At 40.7% G+C, this 23,964-nt stretch overlaps 1 protein-coding gene across 1 annotated transcript in view; it reads right to left on the bottom strand.

Moving 5' to 3' along the window:
• The window catches only part of rsrc1 (arginine/serine-rich coiled-coil 1), a 106,913-nt gene that overhangs the window by 77,798 nt on the left and 5,151 nt on the right, over positions 1-23,964 (bottom strand). The window contains exon 4 of the mRNA XM_029517930.1: positions 8,746-8,991. Coding sequence (XP_029373790.1) covers positions 8,746-8,991 — 246 coding nt within the window. The remainder of the gene's footprint in view (positions 1-8,745; positions 8,992-23,964) is intronic.

Genomic DNA, 23,964 nt, shown 5'->3' with positions numbered 1-23,964 from the left:
TTTGTCTACAAGCACATTTACATAACCCTCCTAAATCGGAGCTGGCCTGTCATGTTTGCTGCTCATAACCTGCTGCTTATAATCCTTCCTGCATCCTCTTCTGATCCATAAAGTAGAGCAGCCAGCCACTTCAACAGCAGCCAGAACTGCCATCAGTGGCTCCCGCTAAGACAGGGCAGTAAAAAGAGGTGAGAAGAGGAGGAGAGGAGAGGAGAGGAGAGAATAAAAGAGGAACAGGGTAATTGGATTGGGGGAATCTTCTATTTGGCCAGTTCTGGTCTCTGTCATCACGCTCCAGGCCTGGCTCCTCTCAGTACCTACGTCAGCTCTCACACACATCAATACAGAGACCAACACAACACTAAAACCACTCCCTAATTTAGAAGTCACTGTCCTGTACACCACTAAACCCTGTTCAGCATCTAGTGTATGTGCTGTTTTTTTTGTTTGTTTTTTTTTTTTTTATGCGAGTGAATGTTTGCTTGTTTGTCTCGTTTAAGAATTCACTAAATGGTTAAACAGATTACAGAGCGCACTAAGTGGATTGTCACAGCTCTTGATCGCTCTCTCAGTGTCTCTCCTGTGATTAAAAGTGGCCAGATTTCTCTCTCTGTCTCTCTCTCCCCTCTCTACACAGGCACACAGAACAGGGACAAAGGTCATACTCAGGCATAGGCGCCATTTTCCTATAGTGACTGACAAAACCACAGAAGTTGATTGGAAAATTTTAGTGAACGATGTCATGATCCATTACGTCGGCTATAAAAATTTGTTGACACCAATTTTTGCGTCATATCATACAACTCTGTTGAATGATATGACTTGAATGATTATGACTAAATCATACACTGGCTCATTTATCACTGCAACACACTACTGGAAGTGGTGACGACTGTAACTTTTCCGCTGTCTGTAATCTGCATGGCTCGAAAGAAGAGGAATGTATACATTCCTGCGCAACAGCGACAAAGAGGCTAGAAAAGTGAGACCAAGAGTTTCTAATGAATGAGAACATTTCACAGAAAACAAACAGCAAAATGGGTTAAATGGGAACTGTGTAAATTTGACCCGCCACATCATAGAGGCTCTACAGCAGCGCAACACAAGCAGCCAGAAGCAGTAGGGTCTTTTTTTGACATTTGGACATGACTATTACTTTAAAGAGAGCTATTCTTGTGTTTCAAATATTTTCGTTAGGAAACACAGAGAAGTCTAATATAAATGTGAATAACATTGCTTCCAAGATTAGTTTTTTCTATATAACATAACAATAGTAACAGTAAGTAATATTACAGAATAACCAAAAAGAAGACTAAGACAGCAGGTAATATAATAGGCAATGGACAGTGAATTGGTATGTCAGGGTAAGAAAAAAAAGGAAAAAAGACAACGAACAGCAGCGAACAGCAAAACAAAAAAAAGAAAAAAGGAAAGATGTTAAAGCTAAACAGGAGACACATAATTTACTTTCCTCTTAAAAAGGTGGTCATTGGCCACCAAATCTTACTGAATCTAATTCCTCTAACCTATCATTTAGAACATATCAGATTTTCTCTAGATGGATGGTATCCGTTAATATCATTATCCATTGGTTAAGAGATGGCAGTGCTTTCCCTTCCAATGCAGCAGGATCAATTTCTTAGCGCAAAGGAGACCATAGGACAATGGGTGGTATTTTGCTTTTGTTTTTTTAGTTTCAGAAACACACAGAAAGACTAAAATTGGATCAGGCTTTATTTACACTTTCAAAATCTTTGTTAAAAAAAAAAAAAACTACAACAAAAAAACAAAAAACAAAAAACTAAATCTCCAACCAGAAAACCAGAAGCCTTGTAATTTTGGACACAGTCCAAAATTATGCATTACACTGGCCTCTGCGTTGTTGCATTTATCATAGATAGTTCTATGTTAATAGGAAGATGTTAACCTGTTCACCACTGTGCCTCATACTAAACATCAGTAAAGTGAAATAAGAGTGGAATCCAAACCTCTGCTTCTTTATTTATCTCTGTAACCGGAGACCCATTATAGATGAGGAGCTAGCAGACAGTTATAAAGGACAATTCTGCATTTCAGTCCTTTAAACTTTACAGAAACCATGACTTTATGTGTGTTTGAACTGTTTGAGCCAGGAATTCCAGAGCCAATGCAAAAAACTGTGGGCTGAACAGATACCCCTGCTGAGTGTCTCTGTATAGTTTGAATGTATGTGAAGTAGTGTGGGTAGTGAGGATTCTGGCATTAGGATTAGAGTACAGTAGTTTAATCCAAGAATTGAAATTGTATCCAAAACCAAATCTTTTTTGCACAGCAATTAAACAGGACTACCCTACACAATCAAAAACCTTCTTGCTGTTTAGACTGAAAATGAACAAATCATCCTCCTCAGAAAGCTTGGGAGGGAAAATGATATTTAGAATTTTAAAATTATGAAACGGGTGTCTATTATATATATATATATATATATATATATGAATCGGGTTTGGTCTGGGTGTCCCAGTTAAGCTACTTGTAGTCTTCTTGCTAATGATTTGACCAATATCTTGAGGTCTATATGACCCAACTTGTTCCAGATCTCTTGCTTTTTTGGGAATAAGGGTGATTACAGGTTCATTAAGACCTGGAGCAAGTGTGCCAGTTTCAAGGGCTGTTTTGTACATTTTCAAAAGATATGGGGCTAATATGGAGCTGAATTCTTATGAAACTCATTACTTATTACTGTCTGGCTGTGGTTTACCGCTCTGTAGACTGTACATTGTTTTGGTTATTTCATCACATGTGAATTCCTTGTTGAGAAAATGACTGTCCATCTGAGATTACACTTCTCCCAGAACTGTGAATTGACCTCTGGTGCTGTGCAGGCTTGTGAGGTATATTGTGTGGCAGAGACAACCAGAACAACTCTGTTAAGTCTCAGACCATCACAGCCAATTTGGTTTTCCATGGTAGAGCTCACACTGAAATGTATTAGACATAATAAATTCTTTTTATCGTGCATCTGGCCCTTACAAAGTAAATAACATTTTCAATTCACTGGGAGTTGTTTGAGTGCTAGAATAATGGACTGTTTGGTGCATAGGTATTCTCCACGATTACAACTTTATTTATATTAGTAGTGCAGATATATTAGAAATCCACTCATTCCTGCCTTTAAGACAGGTTTGGAGCATGGCCAGATGACGGATATTAACCCATCCAAATCAGTGGCGAAAGCAGGTTTGTCCACCATCACCCTACAGGTCTTATTATTTGTCTGTCTTGTGCATGTGTACACAAATGTCTTTCTAAAGAAGGTTTGCATCAGGTTCATTATCTGTGTGACTAATAACTATATTCAGCCATGGGCCAAGAAACACTGCAGCTGTGCACGTGTTTGTCTACTGAGACCCTGTGTGTGCGCGTGTGTATGTGTGTTGTCCACCCTTTACATGTACCCCCCACCCAAACTACACACACACACTCACACTTCAGCTTCACCAGTGTCTTCTGTTGCTCCTGGACACTAGGCTACCCCCCTTGATGCACACACAAATAAAACACACACTTACAACTCATTGATTTAAGTCAATCTTAGTGTATCCTAACCTTCCGAGGACGGTGTTTGAAGTCTCTCTTACCTCCCCAGACCCGCTCCCAGAGCCAGACACAGCCTAGAGTCCTTCAAGAGTGTAGAAAAACACACACACACACACACACACACCAACAAGCATCAGCCAGTGGTCCCATCCACACCACCCATACACTCACTCCCAACAGGCTGAGAGGATGCCGCAGGCAGGGGCTACATGCGTACAAGCACACACACAAACACACTTACTTTCTCTGTGTATTACCAACACTAATGAGCTGATAGATGTTCAACAGAGGCAGAGAAGCAGACAATCATTTCCTAAGAGTGAGGCAAAGAGGGAGAGAAAATCAACAGCAGTGAGTGGGAATGTGCGTGTGTGCTTGTGTCTGGGGTCTTGTTTTATTTTCTCTCTGCCTCACAGCGTCTAGGTTTCTAGAGGTTAAGGCTGAGCGGTGGAGCACAGCTAGCCAAGCCGAGGCCTGCGGCCCCTGCTGGGACCCCTGAGGTGAGGCCTGGTTCAGTTTAGCTGGTCAGGGGAAAACAAAGTAATGAGAAGAATTACTACTATCTTGTTCACAAAAAGAGATGGGAATGGGCAAGTTGCTGGGAATGGCTTGCAACACAAAAGCGTCAGTGACTCCACCCTTCATAAAATAAGCTGTTCTACAACCATGAACCCTGGAACCTGTGTAAGTGCTGCCAAATGCTAGCAGAGACAAAACTTCTAAATTATTCTTTCACAGACAAAGACATCAAAAGAGACTTTAATATAAGTTAGGGAGTCATTTAATTTCTTTAACCCCTAGCTCATTATACCAACTTCAGTTTTACACACACAGGGGAAAAGATGGCTCTCTGCTGCCATGACAGGTCTCCACTCTGCTCTCTGTGCCACCCCTGACCAGCCTTACTCAATGACTATGAAATTTAGTCAGATGGGCCAACATTCCTACTGTGACCTGGCACAGAGAAGGAGTTCACCCTAATTGGACAGATGTCTCTTATTGAGGAAGTGGAGTGCAGCTACCAGCCCATATTCTTCCAGTGCCTCAGTGACTGGTTACAGAGGAAAGCAAGGAGGCCGAAACCACCCAAAGAAAAGAGTGAAGGCATATCCTTCAACGAAGGGGACGAATGTGAGGAAGGTAACCGACGTGGTTTTATGTGCATTCATTTCATGAGAGAATAAAAAAGTAGTTCTGATTGTACACTCTCCATACCGTAACTAAATCCCCTCACAGATGATCAAAGTCTGAAATACCCTGCTGCAGTTAATGATGACAATACCTTTTAAAAACACAGAGTTGTAATTAAAATTTTTAAAAACTTGTCTCTGCGGAGAAAGAACCATCTGCTAACTGTAGATTTGACATTTCTGCCCATTAATTACAGGTGGGAATTGGGTCGGATATCAGGTGAAGAATGATGTTACATCCAAATTATACTTCTGTCAGTTGTCTGCCTTGGGGCAGATGAGCACTTGTTAAAACAACACAATGTTTATTTCTCCTGTTCTGTTCTATGGGAAATAGGAAAACAAAAAAGATGCAAAGTAGCTGGGCCACTTATTTGCAGGTTGAGAATCAAAGCAATTATATGAATTCATTTATCGATTCAACCAGGTTTCGAGTTTACATTATTAAGAAACCTTGTTTCAACTTGAGTGGCGTCATAAAGATGAGTCATGCTAAGAACTACTTCCACCAGTGTGGCGGATGAATATTGCGTCATGCAGGATTAGAGTGAGGAAGGCAGTGAGGGTGAAATCCACTGACGCCGTTTCATTGTGTTAATTTATGACTTATGTTCTGACTTACACCGTGTCATAAGAAATGATCGGCGTCCTAAGTCATGGAACCCATGAACAGTATTTTAATTATTGAGATTCTTAATGATCTATTGGATTTATGCCAGGAGGTCAACTGCTAAATGTTCCGGTTTCCCACCAGTAAGGGTCAGCTGTAACACAATGTCCTTAAAGAGTGTGAAACATGAATAATAAGTGCACAGAAAACTCAAAATTATGTCCTGAAATGTACAACTTAAAAAACAAACAAACAAAAACAAAACTATAAATCAAACCAATCTTAAATTGAGATATTGTCGCATTTTATTTTGAGCCCTGGAGTACACTAGATCAGGCTGTGATTAGTGGTTGATAAGAGAGTTTTCCATGTGGTTTAATTCATTAAAAGGAAGCTGTTCTCTCAGTAAATTAAGGCAGAAGATTACATAGCAAAGCTGACCTACTGACCCTGTACACAAATCTGGGTAAACAGTCACTCACACATACACACACAAAGAACCCCACAACTAAACACTTACCCTTTGCCACTGGTGAAAGGCAACAAGATCTCTTAACAACAGCTCGTCTTTTTCAATAAATTTTGCATGAAAACATGCTGCTGGAGCACCAAGTTGCCTGCTGTCATACTAGAGGAGTGTTAAATGTTTAATGACGACAACACCACACACATGCTCACACACAGAGTCAGTGTCAGGGTGCCGCTCTAAGGGGCCCCTCTTTCATCCTGACAGACACTATAAAGCTTCTCAGCCTCTTCTCCACCCTGCATCAACATCGCACTGCTTCGCTCCTCTTCCACCCAGCAAGAATGTGGATGTAAATGAGGTTGTGTGTCACAGTGTATGTATGTGAATGTGGGTGTACGTGTTTGTGTGGAAATAGTGAAGATCAGGGCTTCCGTAAAGACCCTACCCCCATCACTGTTAAGAGCAGAGGCAGAAAGAACGGAGGAGACAGAGGAAAAAGAAGAGGCATGTCAGACAGGGTATACTGTAGAAAACCTCTTTTTTTTTTTTTACATATTCTTTGTGTCTGCCTTTCTTCTGCTAAAGGAGAATTTGATAGACACCAAACTCCTATGTCAGCATCTGTTAAGTTGGGAACATCCATCCGTCAGATGGCTTTTGGACAGTGACAACATAATGTCAAGGTCCATAGACAGACCAGCTTCATTTCACTTTGCAGTAAAGAGGTTGTCAAATAAGGAAGAAATATAATGCAACAATTAAATTCTCATATTATGATTGGTTTAATTTAATATGAAAATTGCATTACATTTTCCGGGATCCCTACTTCAATCTAATAGTGTAATAAAGTTTAGTGCTAAAATATCATGAACAGAAATGCATATACATAAAACTTAGGTATATGTATATGCATTTTTTGAAAAATCCACCCACTGCATTAGTTCCTCTAAATTTACAGCGAATTACAAAAGCAAGAAGCTTGAAACTGCTGTGACAAAAAACATGAAAGCTGTTTCTTTAAACTAGAAAAAATTGAATACCTGTAGCTGTAAGATTAAAAAAAAAAGGTTTAAGTAACTTGGAATTCCAGACAGAAGGATAAACATTTGGCAATATAATAAAGCTGCAGGTGAAAACGCACACACAAAAATCAACAAACTTACTACATATATGAGCGCACACACCTGCAAACAGACAAGCTAAAGCAGGGTCAGAGATAAAGGAGGAGATTCCTATCAATGCTGAAGGATATTGAAGCCTTAATAAGAAAATAGATATAGTCTGCTGGCCTTACATTTCACTGTTAGGTTTATTTGTTTTTCTGATACGCATCTAAGAAAGGCATAACGTAATGGCTTCAAATAAAAGGAGAACTTTTCCTTTAAAAGCTAAGCAAAATCCTGAGTCCTCTGGTTTTTGGTGATGGCCAACAAAGCCTTTATAAAGTTGGTATTGAATATCTGTAGATTGCATTAGTTGCATTTTATCATGACAACATACCTGTTCTCTCTTTTCTCCCACAGGTGACTTAGATCAATTTCAAAACTTCCAGAAACCTGTTTGAATGGCACTTGCTAAATACGTACATATAAGTTCTAGAAAAATATTCTTTAAGTTCGATGATGGTTTCATGGGGGTGCACAAGCAAAGTCTTTTTTTTTTTTGTTCTTCAAATATACTGTTTTTGTCTATTAAGAGCCATAGCTACAGCACTGATTTTCATCATCTGATTGCAATGTTGCATCACAAATATATCTGAGGGAAGAAGATCCTTTTCAGTCAGATCAAACAGTTGTGAAATCATAAATTGCCATTTGGCTTTTATTGCACATATTTGGTCTGAGAAATCACTTTGAGGTGTTTTTCAAGCTTTCCATTTACTGCTGTCTCCCTGACAGGTTTTTGTAAAAGCTTTAACTTCATTAAGTCACAAATTTGTATGGAAAACCAACACTACCTGAATAAAGAATTAGATTTGTCGATATTTGAAAAACTCAAAATGTAATCTTCAATATCTGCTAAACTGTGAAGTTACATGTAGAAAAACTTAAGTTTATATGCAGTTTACCGTGGGCACTAAAGATTCTCACAGACCAGCTGGTCTGCATCACTCATTGGATACATAGCTTCATACACATATCTGTGCCATTGGATGTGACAGACAACAACTGGGTACCAGTCATATTACAGTGGCCTCCAATCAAAACCAAGCATGAAGCGCTGGGGAGGAATTGAGCTTGCTATTGCAGTTGAGGCGAAGAGAGGCCTCTAAGGCAGTTAAGAGAGCTTTACTTGAGCGCACCGCTGCTAAATGATGCACTACACCAAACCTGCTCCTAGTGTGTATTACAGCATTGCTTGCAAGTGCAGGTTATTTGCCAGCTGTTCTCACATTGATGAGGAGATCTGATTATTGCTTTTTTTTGTTGTGGACACCAATGACACAGGAGATGAATATGATCTTGTTATGTTTCCACACTTATTGCAGCAAGGGCCAAAGAGTACGGAGCAGCATCAAGGACATCAGACATCATCTGGTGACCAAAACAGTGTCTAAAAACTGAACTTATGCAGCCCCCCTACCCACCATCCATTTCAGCATAGTGTCCTCTCTTTATATCAAATTACTGGGCCAGTGTAGCCCAGTGGTTGATTGCATAGGGAAATGGAGGAAGAAAGGGCCTGATGGATTGATGGATAGAAGGATTCAGTGATGGATGGACGGATGGACCAGCTGAGACTGAGCTCCATATTTAAGCCTGTATTACACTGACTAAAGTGTTCTGTTGTCCTGTGGAGGTGGTAGTTTAGATTGAGCTGGGCCGACCCAATACTCATTTGCTGTGTTTGTGTCTACCTGTGAATGTGCTCTTCCATGTACAGTGCCATTCATCACTTACCCCTTTTTGTCTGCCTTGTCTTTACTCTTGTCCTTCTCTTTGTCCTTGTCTCGGTCCCTTCCTCTGTCTCTCTCCTTCTCTTTCTCCCTCTCCCGGTCGCGGCCCTTGCGTCGGCTCCGGTCCCGCTCTCTGCTGTGACTTCGACTCTTTCGACGACTGTGGCTGCGGCTTCTTTTGCGGCTGTGGCTTCTTCGCCGGCTGCGGCTGCCACTTCTGCTGCGGGACCGTCGGTGGCGAGAATGAGACCTGAAATGTAATAAGACATAGCATTAGAGATAAATGCAGCACTGGCTTCAATCGATTAGAAGTGTTACACTGGTAGTTTTTTTCAAAATTGAGTTGAATGTCATCCACCTGATCTTGTACCTTCTTTCTCATTTACATCTTCGTCTCCCACATTTAAAAATTGGAAGTAAGTCGTAGAATAGGCTTTGGTCACTTGCAGAAAATTGGGCAGACTACATAATTTATTCAGTTAGTGATAGGACACAGAAAGAAATGACTGCTGAATTGGACTGAGCTCTCAGTGAAGAAAATACAGCTTGGGAGGGTTTACTACATGGATTTTAACATTGTATTTTTGCATTTTGTAATGGTTATCAAATCATTACAACATATAACTAAATATCAATGAGAAAAGTATCCCATAAAAAAGGAAAACATTAAAATTAAAAGTGCCCTCAACTTTTAATTTAGATTTTTGTCCATATTGCACAATATTACATGTTACAAATACAATACAAATACAAATACTAACCCTAACAAAATTCAAAATCAAAACCAGCGTCAATTTAAAAATACTTGGAAAGCCAATGTGTGACCAGCAGATTTATATTAATACAAACAAATTTAATGAACCTTTACAACAAGGAATCAACACAAAACGTACTAAGATCGGATTTTGGATGAATTCATCCTTCACAGGGTTGTAATGAAAACACCACAAACACACCACAACACACAGACACACACACACAAATAAACTGAGAGCCGAAATGGAGCCAATTAAAGGCGCACTCAGAGGAAGGCTTGTACTATGTATTGATCCTGACCCTCTGCTCTCAAAGAGATTTACAGTGTAAGATTTACTCTTTTAGTTATGACACATAAATACACACGCAGATACACAAACATCACTTAAAAACCAGGAAATAGAGCATTGAAAGTTTAAGTCATCTGTAAATAAGGTAACACACTTGGAAAAAAAACTATTTACCAAAATATAGCCACTTATTTATGAGACACTGCATGTCTCTGTTAATGAAGGGAAAGCACTTCACCTAACTCTTCTCAAGTGTATGTGTGTTTGTTTGTGTGTGTGTGTGTGTGTGTGTGTGTGTGTGTGTGCGTGAGGCTGTGGGACGATGATTCGAAACCCCAGTAGAAATTGGCAGCTAAGATGCCGTTATTTTCCATCATCTATCATTTTATTGATTTGTCTATAAAAACAGTCAAACCTGCTGTCCACGAGCTTTATTGCTTTCCCCCCTTTATTAGTTTGCAGTTTGGGACATCCAGAGCTGTCTCTCTCCCGACAGAAAACTAATCATTTTCTTCAGACGCCTGTCACCATCCTAACAGACAACACTCTGACAACTGTTGCAATCAATTAGGCTGGGGCGATTCTGATCTCCAGAGAGCTAACTGCGCTCAAGGTCTCAGCAAAAGAGAGTCTCTCTTTGGGGGGGAGGGGGGAAAAAAGAAAGAAAGGAAAAAAAAAAAACAAAAACACCATTTGAAGGAAAGCTGAAGTGCAGCACGCAGTGACAATGAACCTGTTTCATAAGCAAAAAAAAAAAAAAACAACCCAAAAACAAATTCTTCCATTTTGAAAATAATTTTCTTAGAAATTATGTAAAAGATTCATAAAGTACCTGAAGAGTTGCAGATTTATTATTGAGTGGTCACCTTATTGTTTCTATACTGCTGTCCAAGCAGCTACAGCAGTCGTTCTATCTTTTTAAGTATCTCTCTAGTTATCTTTTTTATAGTATCTTTTTAACCACAGTAAATCCTGTCTCATTGCATTCTGCAGAACAGACACTAAAGCAGCTACCCTGGAGTGATAATCAAAAATAATAATCATGAAACATGATCCAGAGGCATCTGATTAAGCATGTTTAATACAGTGTTTAATGGAGATACGATTGCTCTGGACAGAGTCTCAAATCCAACAGAAAAGAGGGAAAACATTGTCATTTTGGGGGTTTTGGGGTCTCCAGGCAAGACGATCCATCAATGGCTCAAAGAGACCATGGATTGAGTGAATCTATGTGCTGACAATGCCTGTGTATGCTTGTAATCAACATATGAGGCGAAAGTCATTAGGGTAGCAAAGTTCCAAGTCAGTCTTATATTTACAGCCAAGCAAACTGTGGCCAGAAGCAATATGCACAATCTCTCTCTGTTTCTCTGTCTCCCTCTCCCTTTCTCCCTCTGACGGCAAAGAAAACAGCCCACTTCTGGGGTGTGCAGCAAATTAAATTTACTGTAGTTAATAGAGTGAGCCTATGCTGCTAAATGTCAATTTCCTGACCAAGTCCTTCCCCTTGGAGAATGATTAGCTAATTTGAGGCTGGGGATAAATGGGCTAATGCAGGACACACACAGATAAACAGCCACAGTTGGACCCCATGCCAAGCCCTTCCTCTGCTTTACATTTTATTGGCCTTATTATCTCCAGGGAAAATGGGTCCCCCTATGGCCTAAACATATTTTCATTTCTAATAAAAGGCCCTTGCAGGTTGCTCCTACGAACAACCCCCTCACACAAACCCCCTCGCAGCCTCCTTTCCTCCATTCCTCCCTCGTTTCACTGTCCGATCCATTAAATTGGAGCCCTGCAATTGGCTGGCCCCATTTTCCTGGTGAATTATCAATAGAGTAATTATGCTGCATGTTGGGAGCTGGGCTGAAGCTTATCGCGGCTGACCCCCCAGTGCGCGCCAGGATATGATCCCTCACCACAACCCATTGGGGTAATTATGTGGTCGGGTGTGAAGCTGGATGGTGTTACCCTTATCAGTCTGTATTCTATTTCTGTTTTCATTGAAAATTGGACATTAATGGCAGCTACGCAATGCCACTAGTGTCAGATACAGGTGAACGTCTCCAATGGAATCTGACCCCAGTTAAATCATTATTCATACTTTGCAGTATCAGGAATGGTAACACACACAAGACCAGACACACATACAAAATAAGAGACCAATCATCCTCACTGATTCTTTAACCCTATTGTACCCCAATTTGAGCAATAGTGACACACATTCATATTGTTTCTTCATTTCCCAAACCACCATCCTCTGTGGGAAGAAAAAACAAAGTTCATATTGTATTTATCCCAAGGCAGAAAACACCAACATAACTGCTGAGAACACAAGTGATGATCTCAGTGATGCCCCGAGCAGGGTCCCTGTCCATTAGGCCAGTGTGGCGCAGCAATGATTAATGGCCATGTAACCTTAACCCTATCACGTTTCAGTGGATCCTGGTGACAGTGACCCCCGTCTGACCAGCCATTCTTACCAACAGTACAATAAAAGCTAGCGCAGAAACATGATGGGACCTAGACACACACTTGCATTATTACCTTCCAAAATATCCATGTTCAGTTCGTGGCTAAATAAGATATAGATTCATATTTTGCATCTTACCAACTTTTTAACTGTTTGTCCACTGCAAATGTGCCAATGTAGAGATCCATCTGTGATTTATATTCCAGGTGAGCCTTGGTGCCACTGACCTCTACATCACTGTGTATTATAGATAGCTTCCTGCTAATGCACTTACTGTTAAAAGGGAAAAGCTACAATTCGCTCAAATATCAGATTGCAGCTTGTTAGAGAAATCCTTTATGGAACAACAGCCAGTGGAACCAGAGGCTGTTACAGATGTCGTCAAGCACTGATTCAAGAAACTATTACTTGTAAGTAACTACAGCAGTCTTTACAGCAACATGACATGTGTATCATTGGCTACCCCGGTCAGAGTTAATACAAAACAATTTGGCAATGTGTGAGATTTGGGGAAGTTTTTGCATTTAATTTTCATTTTGGAAAGTATAAAAATCATGATTTGATTTTGTCTTGGGCATATCTGTAGCAGCACAATCCTTATACTGCTACAGCGAAATGGTATGTTTTAACAAAAATTACCTTCATTGAAAAATAATAATAAAAAAAAAGAAAACAAAGGTTTAAAATGCTTAATCAAAGCCGATGTTTTATCAACTTGTAACAAATAAAGTGTTTTTGTCACCATTAAGGCTGTATTTTGAAACTATGCAATATGTTTAAAAGTATAATAATTTATTCTTTGTATCCTCAACAACACACACACACACACGCATACACACACACACAGACGCAGAATATAAAAAAGCTTGCCGGTCAACTTTTCCAAGTAACAGACAGATTGAAAAAGAAACGAGCCTATTGAAAGTAAGAAGATCCATATTTGAAGAACTTCATTAATGTGCTGTTCCCTGCCGAGTTATTTCCAGTGACAGAGCACACAGCAGCAGCTTCATGTTCAAGTTAAAAGTCACTTCTCTTTTTTTCTGCCATTTCAATGCGTCTAAAAGCACCTTGAGTGAGCAATGTGCATTTCCTGCTGCCAAAAGACGTAGAAAACAGCTGTTCCTGCCTGACGCTGCCTGCTGAATGGAATGCAAATATGTTAACCATCCAGAATTTATTACTTTTGAGTGCTCTTCAAACACAACGGCAGACACAAGTTTAATTTATGATATTCCTCTAATTATGAGAGCTGTTGAAATCATTTCCCAAGCTGCTTTCTCCTTTCCAAGCAGCCACATTATCTGTTCCCTCGGTTCACAGTACACGCACACACACGCGCTAACACACACTGACTCAGTCATCCACCACGCACACCCACATAGAAACATAAATATACATACACACACAATAACCCACAAGGAATCACTGCAAAGTAGCTGATTGTGAGCACAATTAACACAGCAAAGACAGAAAATGAAATATTCTGAAATGTTTTTTCTACATCCCTCCTCTGCTTCATAAAAGCAATGTTTAGATTTGTCATAATCTTCAGTTTGCTTTTAATTTAGCAGTCGTCAACACAAAAGTCTGCAATGCCCTGCTATGCTATGAAGCAGAAATGAGACCCCATGCAGGCCACCCACTCACTACCCCCGCACACACCCAAACACAAACACACAGACACACACACAGTTACAGCCATGAACCACAAGGTCAAGCTATTTAGCAGAGTTCAAAGGCTTTCAAAGACCCCTCAGATCTATATGAACCTATAACGGCGAACCAACGATGAGGGAAAAGATAACTTTCTACAGCACGATTCGGTTTCTATGTGCATGTGTGTATATGTGCATGGCTGTGCATCACTGTGCATTAGCTGATTGCCAGCGTCTTCATTGGCACATATGCCCAGTGTCACTCAGCCACCTCATCACAATCCTAAACTTGGCCGTCTGGTGTGCACCCGTAACCTTTGACCTCTGTGCAGCCACAGCTCGACATGACACCCATTAGCAGCTGGAGCTGAGGGGGGCCCTGGCTCAGCCCCTACACAAGGTCAAGTGGAGGTCACATTGAGACTAGGTGCTAACTTGCCAAGTCGCTCACAGCTCCTCACACAATTGTAACCCACTTTTTCACTTCTTCCATCCATCATGGCCCAGAACAATTAGTTACACCAGTAGGACAAAGTTGTTTTAGTTGTCATTGCCTCCACGTGCAGGAGAGTGGAGAGCGGGGAGATAGAAAAAGTTGGGAGGAAAGAGAAGGAGGAGGTGGAAGAGTGGGAGTGAGGACAATGGTGAAAGACAGCAGGAGGCTTTAGAGGGAGAAGATGCAAGAATATGTTGGGTTATTTTTTAAGGGGTTTTAAAAGTTGGAGAGTCAACAACAACCAAGGTAACGCAAAAGTAGGAAAGAATGAGAGAGAAACGAGAAAAAAAAGGTTAGGACTTGAAGAAGACAGAGCAGACAGCCGTGCTTCACATCAAGCTGGCTCCAATTAGCAGGTGTGCTCTCAGGCACTCGCTCTCCTTCTCTTTCTGGTCAGGGAAGATGTATTTTTCTGCCTTTTATACGCACGTATTTATGAAGTGGTAGGAGATCTAAGGGCCCTTAGCATAACAGCCTTTTATTGTTTAAATGTGGACTGCTTGGCCCTGTGTGCTTAAGTGATTTAGGAACCTCACAACTCCAGTATAAGAAAAATCATAAACGCTGAGACAAACCATGTGGGTGGACTGTAAAAGGCATAGAGGAACGGGCCGACAAAAAGCAGGCACACATTCCGCTACTAAAGGGAAACTACACTTAATTAAACACCCAAGACACAACTGGAATAGCGCCCTATTTAAAAAAAAAAAAAGAAAGCATGATTAGTTTCCCCTCTTCCATGGAATAACGTAAAGTTGTCTTATGACAGGAGAGAGCTTTCTAAAAAAAATTTCTTTATTTATTTTTTTATGAACCCCTGTCAAGATTAAACAAGGAGGAGGAGGGAGACAGATGAACGCAGAAAAAGAGATCAAGAAATGAACAGAAAGAGAAAACACTCCACCCTCAGGAAAAAAAAGACTCTTCACTCTAACACATCTGTCACTTTTTGTAGTCTACATGTCTATGCACATTACACAAGTCCCACAGAAAGCAAGCGTTTCCTTGTTTGTCTTTTAACCAATCACAGGTCATGGAAATGGTGAACTCTGACCTGCGACACAGACCCAGGCAGCTCAAGGAAATCAGTTTTGTAAATAGTACAGAAATATACAGACTACATAGAGATCTAAGCACAAGTAAAAGAAATTTCAACATGGATTATGTATTGCAGGGCTAACTGACACAATATCTGGCAGTGAAATTCCAATGGAGCAAATACCTATTTCTTAATATTTGTAATTATGTCTCTAAAATATATATCCTACTTTTATGTCTAACTTCTGTTTTATGCCAGTTTTTCAATCATCACTAAAATGACTACACATAGTGGGAAGGGCAAAAGACTGACTTGTTATATGGCTGGAGGCAGGTTGCAAATGTTGCCACATGCTTCAATGATGGCATTAAGGCCATTTATTATACATCTGCAGTAGCACATGAGAGACAGAGCGCATACTCTGTTATCTCACTTCTACTCAGCATCAATATCCAACTGAGTTTACACAGGAATCTGGCAAACTTCCACCCCAACAAAACTGTTGACTGTATTTAAAATAATTACATTCTTCCTGCTTTGATTTGAAGCCAAAATCATGACACAGAGTTCTCTGTTCAACCAGTCACAGAAGTGATCTGCTCTTTGTTCAGCCAATCATACGACAGTTGGCCACGTATCCTCTGGGTGATCCATCTCTCTCCACTTCCTCCTCATGTCCACAACTCTGCCAAAACTCAAATGGATAGACAGAGCAAAAAAAGGAAGACAAATTTCAAATAGAAAAACTAATGCGCATGCTGAGAAAGTGTTTCATTACTTTCGAAAAGACTGTCAAGGTTTCAGTCAAGACGCACATGATCCTTGTTTCATTTTTCTGCCATTCTGCCTTGCTCTCATTTTTCTCTTCTTTTTCCACAAATAAATTACTAAACGTGTGAGCGAAACCACATGCTGGTGTGTGTGTATGTTTTTGTGTGGTGCCTTTGCTAGCCCAAAGTGAACTGACAAGTGCAGGCAGTGGTTCCATTAGCTGACAATTTGCTTTCAAGCTGTCCAGGGAGGGGGGTAAGGAATGACAGAGGGGTTTTTGTTTTTGTTCCCCCCTTTTTTTTGTAGGGGGGTAAGACAACGCATATGGCTCTGCTTAGGATGAATTAAGCGAGGTGCTCCCACACACAATCCCTGTGCATCATTCAAACACTCTCATAATACATACACGCTCAAACATGGACATGGCAATCAATGCCTCAAATAACTAAGATCTACTGTAAACAGGCACATATTCATTATTCCTAAAAGAAGCCTGATGATAAATGTGTGCTTTAAAAAAAAAAAAAAAAAAATCAACATTAATTTTGAATATGACTGTGACTATTGTAAAGACAAATGATATATGTCTAGGCCTCAGTCCTCCATCCAGTTCCAGAGAATGATGATATCCATATGGTGTAAGGGAGAGCATAAGTAGAGTACAAGGTAAACATGGCTGAATGAGGTTTCTCCATGCATGCTCTCTTAGCACAGGTCTCTATGGACTGGCTCAAAACCTGGCCACCAAATCACACATAGCACATAAACACACCACCCACCTCCCTCCCTTCATCCCACTGTGTGTGTAGTATGTTTAAGAGTGAAAAGAAGAACTGTGGACAGACGGTGGTGTTTATTTGTGCATAAATTAAGAGTAGAAACTGTTAATTAAAAAGGGAAAATAAGCACAGATAAAATAAAACTTTTCTAATCGGCTACTTGGCAAGGTGACCTCTGAGTGCACCTGGCGTCATTCTAGGACCTGCTGTCCTGCTGGGCGAGTAGCACACAGGGACAATGTGCAGGTCCGGCTATGAGCAGCAGGCAACTGGTAGAGCCCCCTCCTTTTTGCTCTCACTCTCTCTCTCTCTCTCTTTAAGCATCACTGTCTCTCAATCGCTCTTTCTCTGTGCTTCTCCGCCCAGAGCGTTATTAGACCCAGGGCTCCACTGTGGCTCCAAACAGCTCAATGACAACACACAGGGCCTGCCAATTAGAAATAATTAGACAGTCATTTCAGTGGCAAGTCTTTTTAAGTGCATATATAACGATGCAATGATGCTTATTAGCTGGCCTGAGCCGGCGAGGACCAGGGCCTCAAACGCTTTGGCGCTGGAGAAAATAATTATGCCAGTGATCACAAAGCGAGCTGCACATCTCTGTACTTCACCTCCACGCGTTTCAAAAATCCACTTCATTAGCTCCCGTAATTAATCCTCCATTAATTGCAGGAAAAGCCCAGTTTACCTCCCTTCGTTTCTAATTATCATCTTATAAATAGTTATGGTTATAATTAATGTGTTCATTAGGCAGGATATTTCTCTCAAAGCCTCGCTGGGAGCCAAAGGTCCGGCTCGGCTCTCTCTGAAGCCTAACCAGCCAGAAGGTGAGGCCATCCTGCCTGCATTTGCTTTTATTTTACTACATTCAACCTCCTAATTGGCATTTAAAACCCAATTTGGAAGAACTTCAAGAAGCTTAAATAGGAAAGAGACACAGAGAAAAGGCAGGAAGGAAAGGGAGAGCGATACATTTGGTGTTCATTTTCCTATGCCAAAGCTAAAAGTGTTTCTGTCTCCGTCTTTCTCTCAGTCTGGCCAGACGGATGAGTCTTTTCTTTCTTATAATGTGAACACAATGAGAGCTGATTATATGACATTAGTCTTTGGCATTAGAAAGGTTTATTTGCTAAAGAATGCAAAGTAAGTGTAAAAGTGTAAAAGTGACAGTTTCACATTGTTATTAAGTTTCAGCCATCAAACAAAATGGTTTTGGTGTACAGATATAAATTAAGTCATATGATTTCCATGATATTTAAATTAATCACCAAGGTTTGTGTTTTTTTGTGTAGCCCTAAAAAATTAGGCAAACACCCTCTTGAGCTGAGCTAAAAACTTAATGCTTTTTTGGGTCAACGTTAGTTAAATTTCAAAAGCTATGTAAACTTTAAGATTTTATTCAAAATTATTATTATTTTGTTTATTTATTTTTGAGGAAAACTAAGTCATGTATGATTAAATACATTGGAGCTCTGGAGCTGAATCTGAGTCAGGTCAAAGATATTAGGAACAGAAAAAGAAATCAATGACAGACAAAAAAAATCCTCTATTTGTCTATTTTACCTTACCTTCTCACCCAAAAATGGGAACAAGAAAAAAATGCTCTTCAATTCAAATTCTCTTGATCATGATAAAGACCTTCATTATATTTATTTAACCTGATAATTTAACTAGTTACAGCTCGCCTCTGATTTCACACACCTTCAGTGTCTACAGAAAAACCTTTGTACAGATAGTAGAGCAATGATAATGTTATTGAAATTCATATAGTAATAATACCTACCATATATTATCTAATTCAGTTAAATTACAATTTGTGAATTATGGTAATAATATCATTACCTCACTATAAAATCATATTCATGATGTATGTTTACTTTTTTTTATTTATTTCTGATTTTAAACACAAATCCGTGACTTGTTAGCACTGACTAATCACTGATGCCTGAAAGCTCCCTCCGTCACAGGAAACTAAAAATACAAAAACTGCTTTCCAAGCTAATGTTGTAACATAACAGGCTTTATGTGTCATCACTCCTAGTTTGTTTAACAGGTGGATAAAAGGAGAAAATGGGCAAATCTTTGATGTTAAACTAGTCTTTGTTTGGGACCATCGGACTAAGTCCCTCATTTGATCGTCTATGTGAGAGGACTGGTGTAATGCCTTTTGTGTGGTGAATTCTGCATGTGTGTTTGCTACGCAGTGCAGACTACAGCTAGGTTGCTACCCAGGGGAGCGGGCTGGTGTGTTGTGAGCCTGCAGGATAGAGGGGTGCAGTGGAGTGGGGTTGTTGGGGGAGGCCAGTTTGGCAGAAGTGAGGGGGGGCACAGGGGGGTTTCCTCTGGCGTTAGAGGGGAACACTGCTTGCGGCAAGGCGGGGATGAAAGAGGCTGTCTGTGTCAGTCACTTATTCCTCCCTTTGGTAAATAAAGGTTTCTGACAACAAAGCAGAGCAGCGCTTGACTGGCCTTTACAGCAGATAAATAAAAAAGACAACACAGAGAAGAGAAGGAGAGTAAGACAGAGAGAAGGGGGGAGAACAACAACAAACACAGTCAGATTTTACAACTGGAAGCATGTTGATTTTTATGGAGTACAGAAGACACAACTGAACTAAACCAGGTCATCTTTCAGTTTAAATCAACACTTTGCAAGTCCGATAATAGGGCAAGAAGGAAGAAAGCGCTAAATGTCATCCTGTGCAAAGGAGGAAAAGGAAAGATCAGTAAATTTCATGGAATAATAGAAAGACACATAAAAAGCAGCCAGGAGGCTGCTCTTTAATGCATAGCTGTAATAATACTATGTGAGATATTGCAAGCAAAAAAAGAAAAATGATTTAAGAGTTGTTCACATTCTGCCTTGTCTTGTTTCCGATCCATCAGCACAACAATTCATGCCTTATGGTTCTCTCTTCATGGCAACATCTCACCACTCTGGTGAGGAAACCAGATTCCACTTGTCATGTCCTCAAAACACACTCAGGGTTGTTTCCCTCATGAAGCCAGCAACACCCTTAACCACCTGCTACATCACACGCACACATACTCTTGACTTTGTGAATTAATATATGTTTCCCACCCTGCCACCTGACGGGGGAATTGCTGATCCAGGTGCAGTGAAAAGCTGTGCAGCCACACTGCTCACCCACAATAAACCGTCTGATTTTCCCCACCCCACCTTTGTCTTCTCAACTCAACCACCCCACCCTCCTTCCCTCCAACTCTAAGACTTTTCCTCTCTTCCCTACAGCTTCTTACCTCAGCCCTCCCCATTCCCAGGCTGCCAGAATGACCTTGCGCACGCTCTGTGTCAATGCTAGGCAGGAAAAGCCATTTAACAGATGTATGACACTTCATCTCATACAGGGGAAAATTGCTGTGTGAAATAAATACCAGGCCATTGCTCAATCCTGTGCATGTGCACACACACAGACCCTCACAAACACACTTCAAGTCCTTCTGTGATCTCCTGTCTAGAGAGTAAAGCTCATGATGTGGAACTACAACATCCAGATACTCAGGGTCTAGCAGCCAGAAAAACAAGGCAGGACGGAAAAGTGGTTAGAGGACTGTCTCACGGTTGGAGCACACAAACTTGAACATGATCAACTCACCAAGGCACTGAAAGTAGGTGCTCTATGTATTGATGTTCACTAAACCCTGACCTCTGAGAAGGTATAAGTGTGTCAGGAAAGTGTCTCATTATCCAATCCTGTTCTCTACGTCAACCCTAAGGTTATAGTTTGACTTGCTGGAAATTTCTACATAGTAACAAATTATAAGATGAGTAGGACTCTAATGCCTGTATAGTAAATGAAGCTACTGCTTAATTCAGCATAAAGACTGGAAACGGGGAGGAATCCTGGTTTATTCCTTGGGTAATTATTGGTAACACTAAATGAAATTAACAAAATAAAAATAATAAAAAACATTTGTAAAAACTAGTTGCAGTGTTATAACAAGTTGCGTGACACATTTTTGCCCAGCAAAAGAACTGCCCTAAACTGTAAATATAGCCCAGAGGCTGAGACACAAGTTCAAGCTCTCCAATAACATGTAGGTGCATTTGGAAAGCTCTTTCTTAAAATGTCTTCTGCCAGCAATCATCAATAATGAATAAAAACTGAAGGCTTATATTGAGAGAAAACATGCCAATTTCAACTTTACCTGACAATAACAATTTTTTGGAATATTGACTGGCCATGTCCCACCCATAGACTTTCCCCTAGCTCTAACTGTACATCAGCTCAGATGTCATCTGGGCCTCTGCGCCTCCAGGGTGGCTGAGATAATCCTGACTTTGGTCGCCTATCCCAGCATGTTGGGTGGTGTGTTTAGCTTGCTATCTATCTTCTCTGGGGAAAAGAGGGATAATTAGAGGTGTTATTTTCCTTAGAGTCATGACAGCATACCAGTGATGAAACCGCTTCAGTGTTAACAGGGCTAAAACCTGACGCTAGCACTCTGCCCTGCTAACTCAACACACCCCTGAAATATTAATGAGGAAAATGTAAGCGTTTGTGTGGACCCTGCAGTATACTCACCTATCGATGCATGCATGCATGAATACCTAAAACTACATGAAATCATCTGCTTCTCTTTTGATGGGTAAAACAGTGGAATTGTCAGCCCTCCATGACTTCTAATGGCGCCTCTAAAGCTAACGGTAGTGAAGTCAGTGAAGGACTGACAGGATGACTGAATGAGCCACACACATTTAACCCCTGCTGTGGCTGCCCATAAAAGCCCAGCACTACACCGCAGCACTGAGCTCACCTAAAGACGTGCCTGTGATCCGACTGTGATGAGAGGCCGTGTCGTCTTTGTTGAACTGGGTACACATCAGATCACTGTAAACTACTGCCACAATGCTCAGCTCTGCTCTCCCCCAGCGGACTAGGCCCTGACACCTCCTCCAATGAACATGCATTCATGCAGATTTGCACATACATTCATACTCTCAATCAACCTCACACATGCTCAGTTGCTGGCGCACACACACAGGCAGACGCTCACTCTCACACACACACAGACACATAGCCTGATATGCCTGCTCACATCAAAGAGAATAAACATTAATGGCAAATAGGTAATCTGCTCCTCTTGTCTGTTTTACATTTCAGGGCAAGATTGACTGCCTCTGGGGGACCTTGCCCTCCTCTGATTGAGGGCAAAAAAAAAAGGAGAAAGCAAGAAGACAGGGAGGAAGCAACGATAAATGGTAAACACATGATAGAGCATTATTCTTATTTCATGTATCTCTTTATTTTTTATTTATACATGAGAGACTGAAGGAAGGTAATAATATTCCCTCCCTTCAACCTACGACGGCCCCACTATGGTCCTAATCTTCTTCCCTGCAATAGTCTGATGCAGACTTTATTATTCTCATTTCTTCTGAATATCATCCCACTCGTAAGCCTGTTCTCTCCACTGACACTGCCTTTTGTCTTTCCTCTTCATTTACCTAATTTAGGGTCCTCTGTGTTCCCTCTTAGGCACTATCTCCACTTATTCTCTCCAGACTTTTCTAACCATTCCCTTCTAACATCTCATCTGCTCTTTCTTTCTTCTTCCTGGTTGGCCTCTCTTCTCTTTCTTATTCTGAAGGTGGTGCTGGGCTGGTGTGGCCAGGGTGGGGGTGGCAGGCAGCACCTCATATCCTATCTGCGTATCAATCATGAGGTCCTGTCCACTCAATCCTCCTCTGATCCATCAGCCAGCCTCTCAGCCAGCTCAGCTAACCTCATCCACAAACACACACACACACACACAAAGATACACACAGACTAATGGTAGTCAGGGCACCTATGCACAGTACACACAGTTCCCAGGTGTAGAATGCGCAATGTCCCACCAAAGAATTGGACATTAAAAGATCATAATATGAAATCTGTTCTTCATGTCGTAGGAAACAATAAAAAAGGCAGAAAAGTCTCAAAAGTTTTCCTAATTGGTCCTCTTTTTGGGGAAAATTTGCAATAAATGTGTCAATAGTTTTTTTTTTTTTTTAAATGAAGCCACTGGCTTACAAAATTAATTATGTGCATCCAAGAGTCTATAGGCCCTGCGATAGACTGGCTTCCTATCCAGGGTGTACCCCGCCCTCGCCAAATGAGAGCTGGGATTGGCTCCAGCACCACTGCAACCTGCAAACGGATAAGTGGTAGAAGATGGATGGATGGCTGAATGAATTAATGTCTACAGTGGTCAGTGGTGCAATAGAACAGCAGTTTTGATTTAAGCAACGGTCAAAAGTCATCTCAGAAGCTGGAACAAGGAAAATATTTTACATTTTTGCTCTAAATTGACAGAAATTATATGCCAAATATCCAAATTGTTGCAACTTTATTTCATATAATCCATCAATTAGCTAACAGTTTCAGATTTAGTTGTATTTGTAAGATGACCAAACTGAATTTGACTTTTATGCTGAAACAGAAGTGCACATGTGGTCGCTACCAACAAATTTTAGAGACCTACTGCAGCTGCCATCACACAACAGAATTAATTTATCATCAGTGTCATCGTCTCACATATCTCCACCTCCAAATACCCCACCACACACCCACGCAAATGCCAGCCCAACCCACCTGCTCCTCGCTTACCACTAAGCCGATTACACAACGCAACCCTCCTAATCACAGTGCATTGTTTGTAAACAGCGATGTCATCGACTGTAGTTCTAAATCTCCCAAATCCCCTCCACCTTTCATCTCACACCCACACCAGTAATGCCATTTTCAACTGATGTTTTAATCATTACTGCTACTGTGAGTGACTGCCACCAAACCGCAGAAAGTAGAGAGAGAAATTAGCAAAAACTGTTAGGCCAATTTTTCTCAAAATTTTTTTAGTACAACTCTGAAATTTGTTGCATGTTGTGGGTTAGGATTTAAATTCTGGTAACATTACTTAAAATAATGTCATTGTGAGCGGTGAATCTTTTCATGGC

The sequence above is a fragment of the Echeneis naucrates genome, chromosome 13 (genome assembly GCF_900963305.1).
Source record: "Echeneis naucrates chromosome 13, fEcheNa1.1, whole genome shotgun sequence".
Classification (NCBI taxonomy): Eukaryota; Metazoa; Chordata; class Actinopteri; order Carangiformes; family Echeneidae; genus Echeneis; species Echeneis naucrates.
Note: the sequence above shows the minus strand (reverse complement) of the source record. Positions and strands in the feature narration are given on the sequence as shown.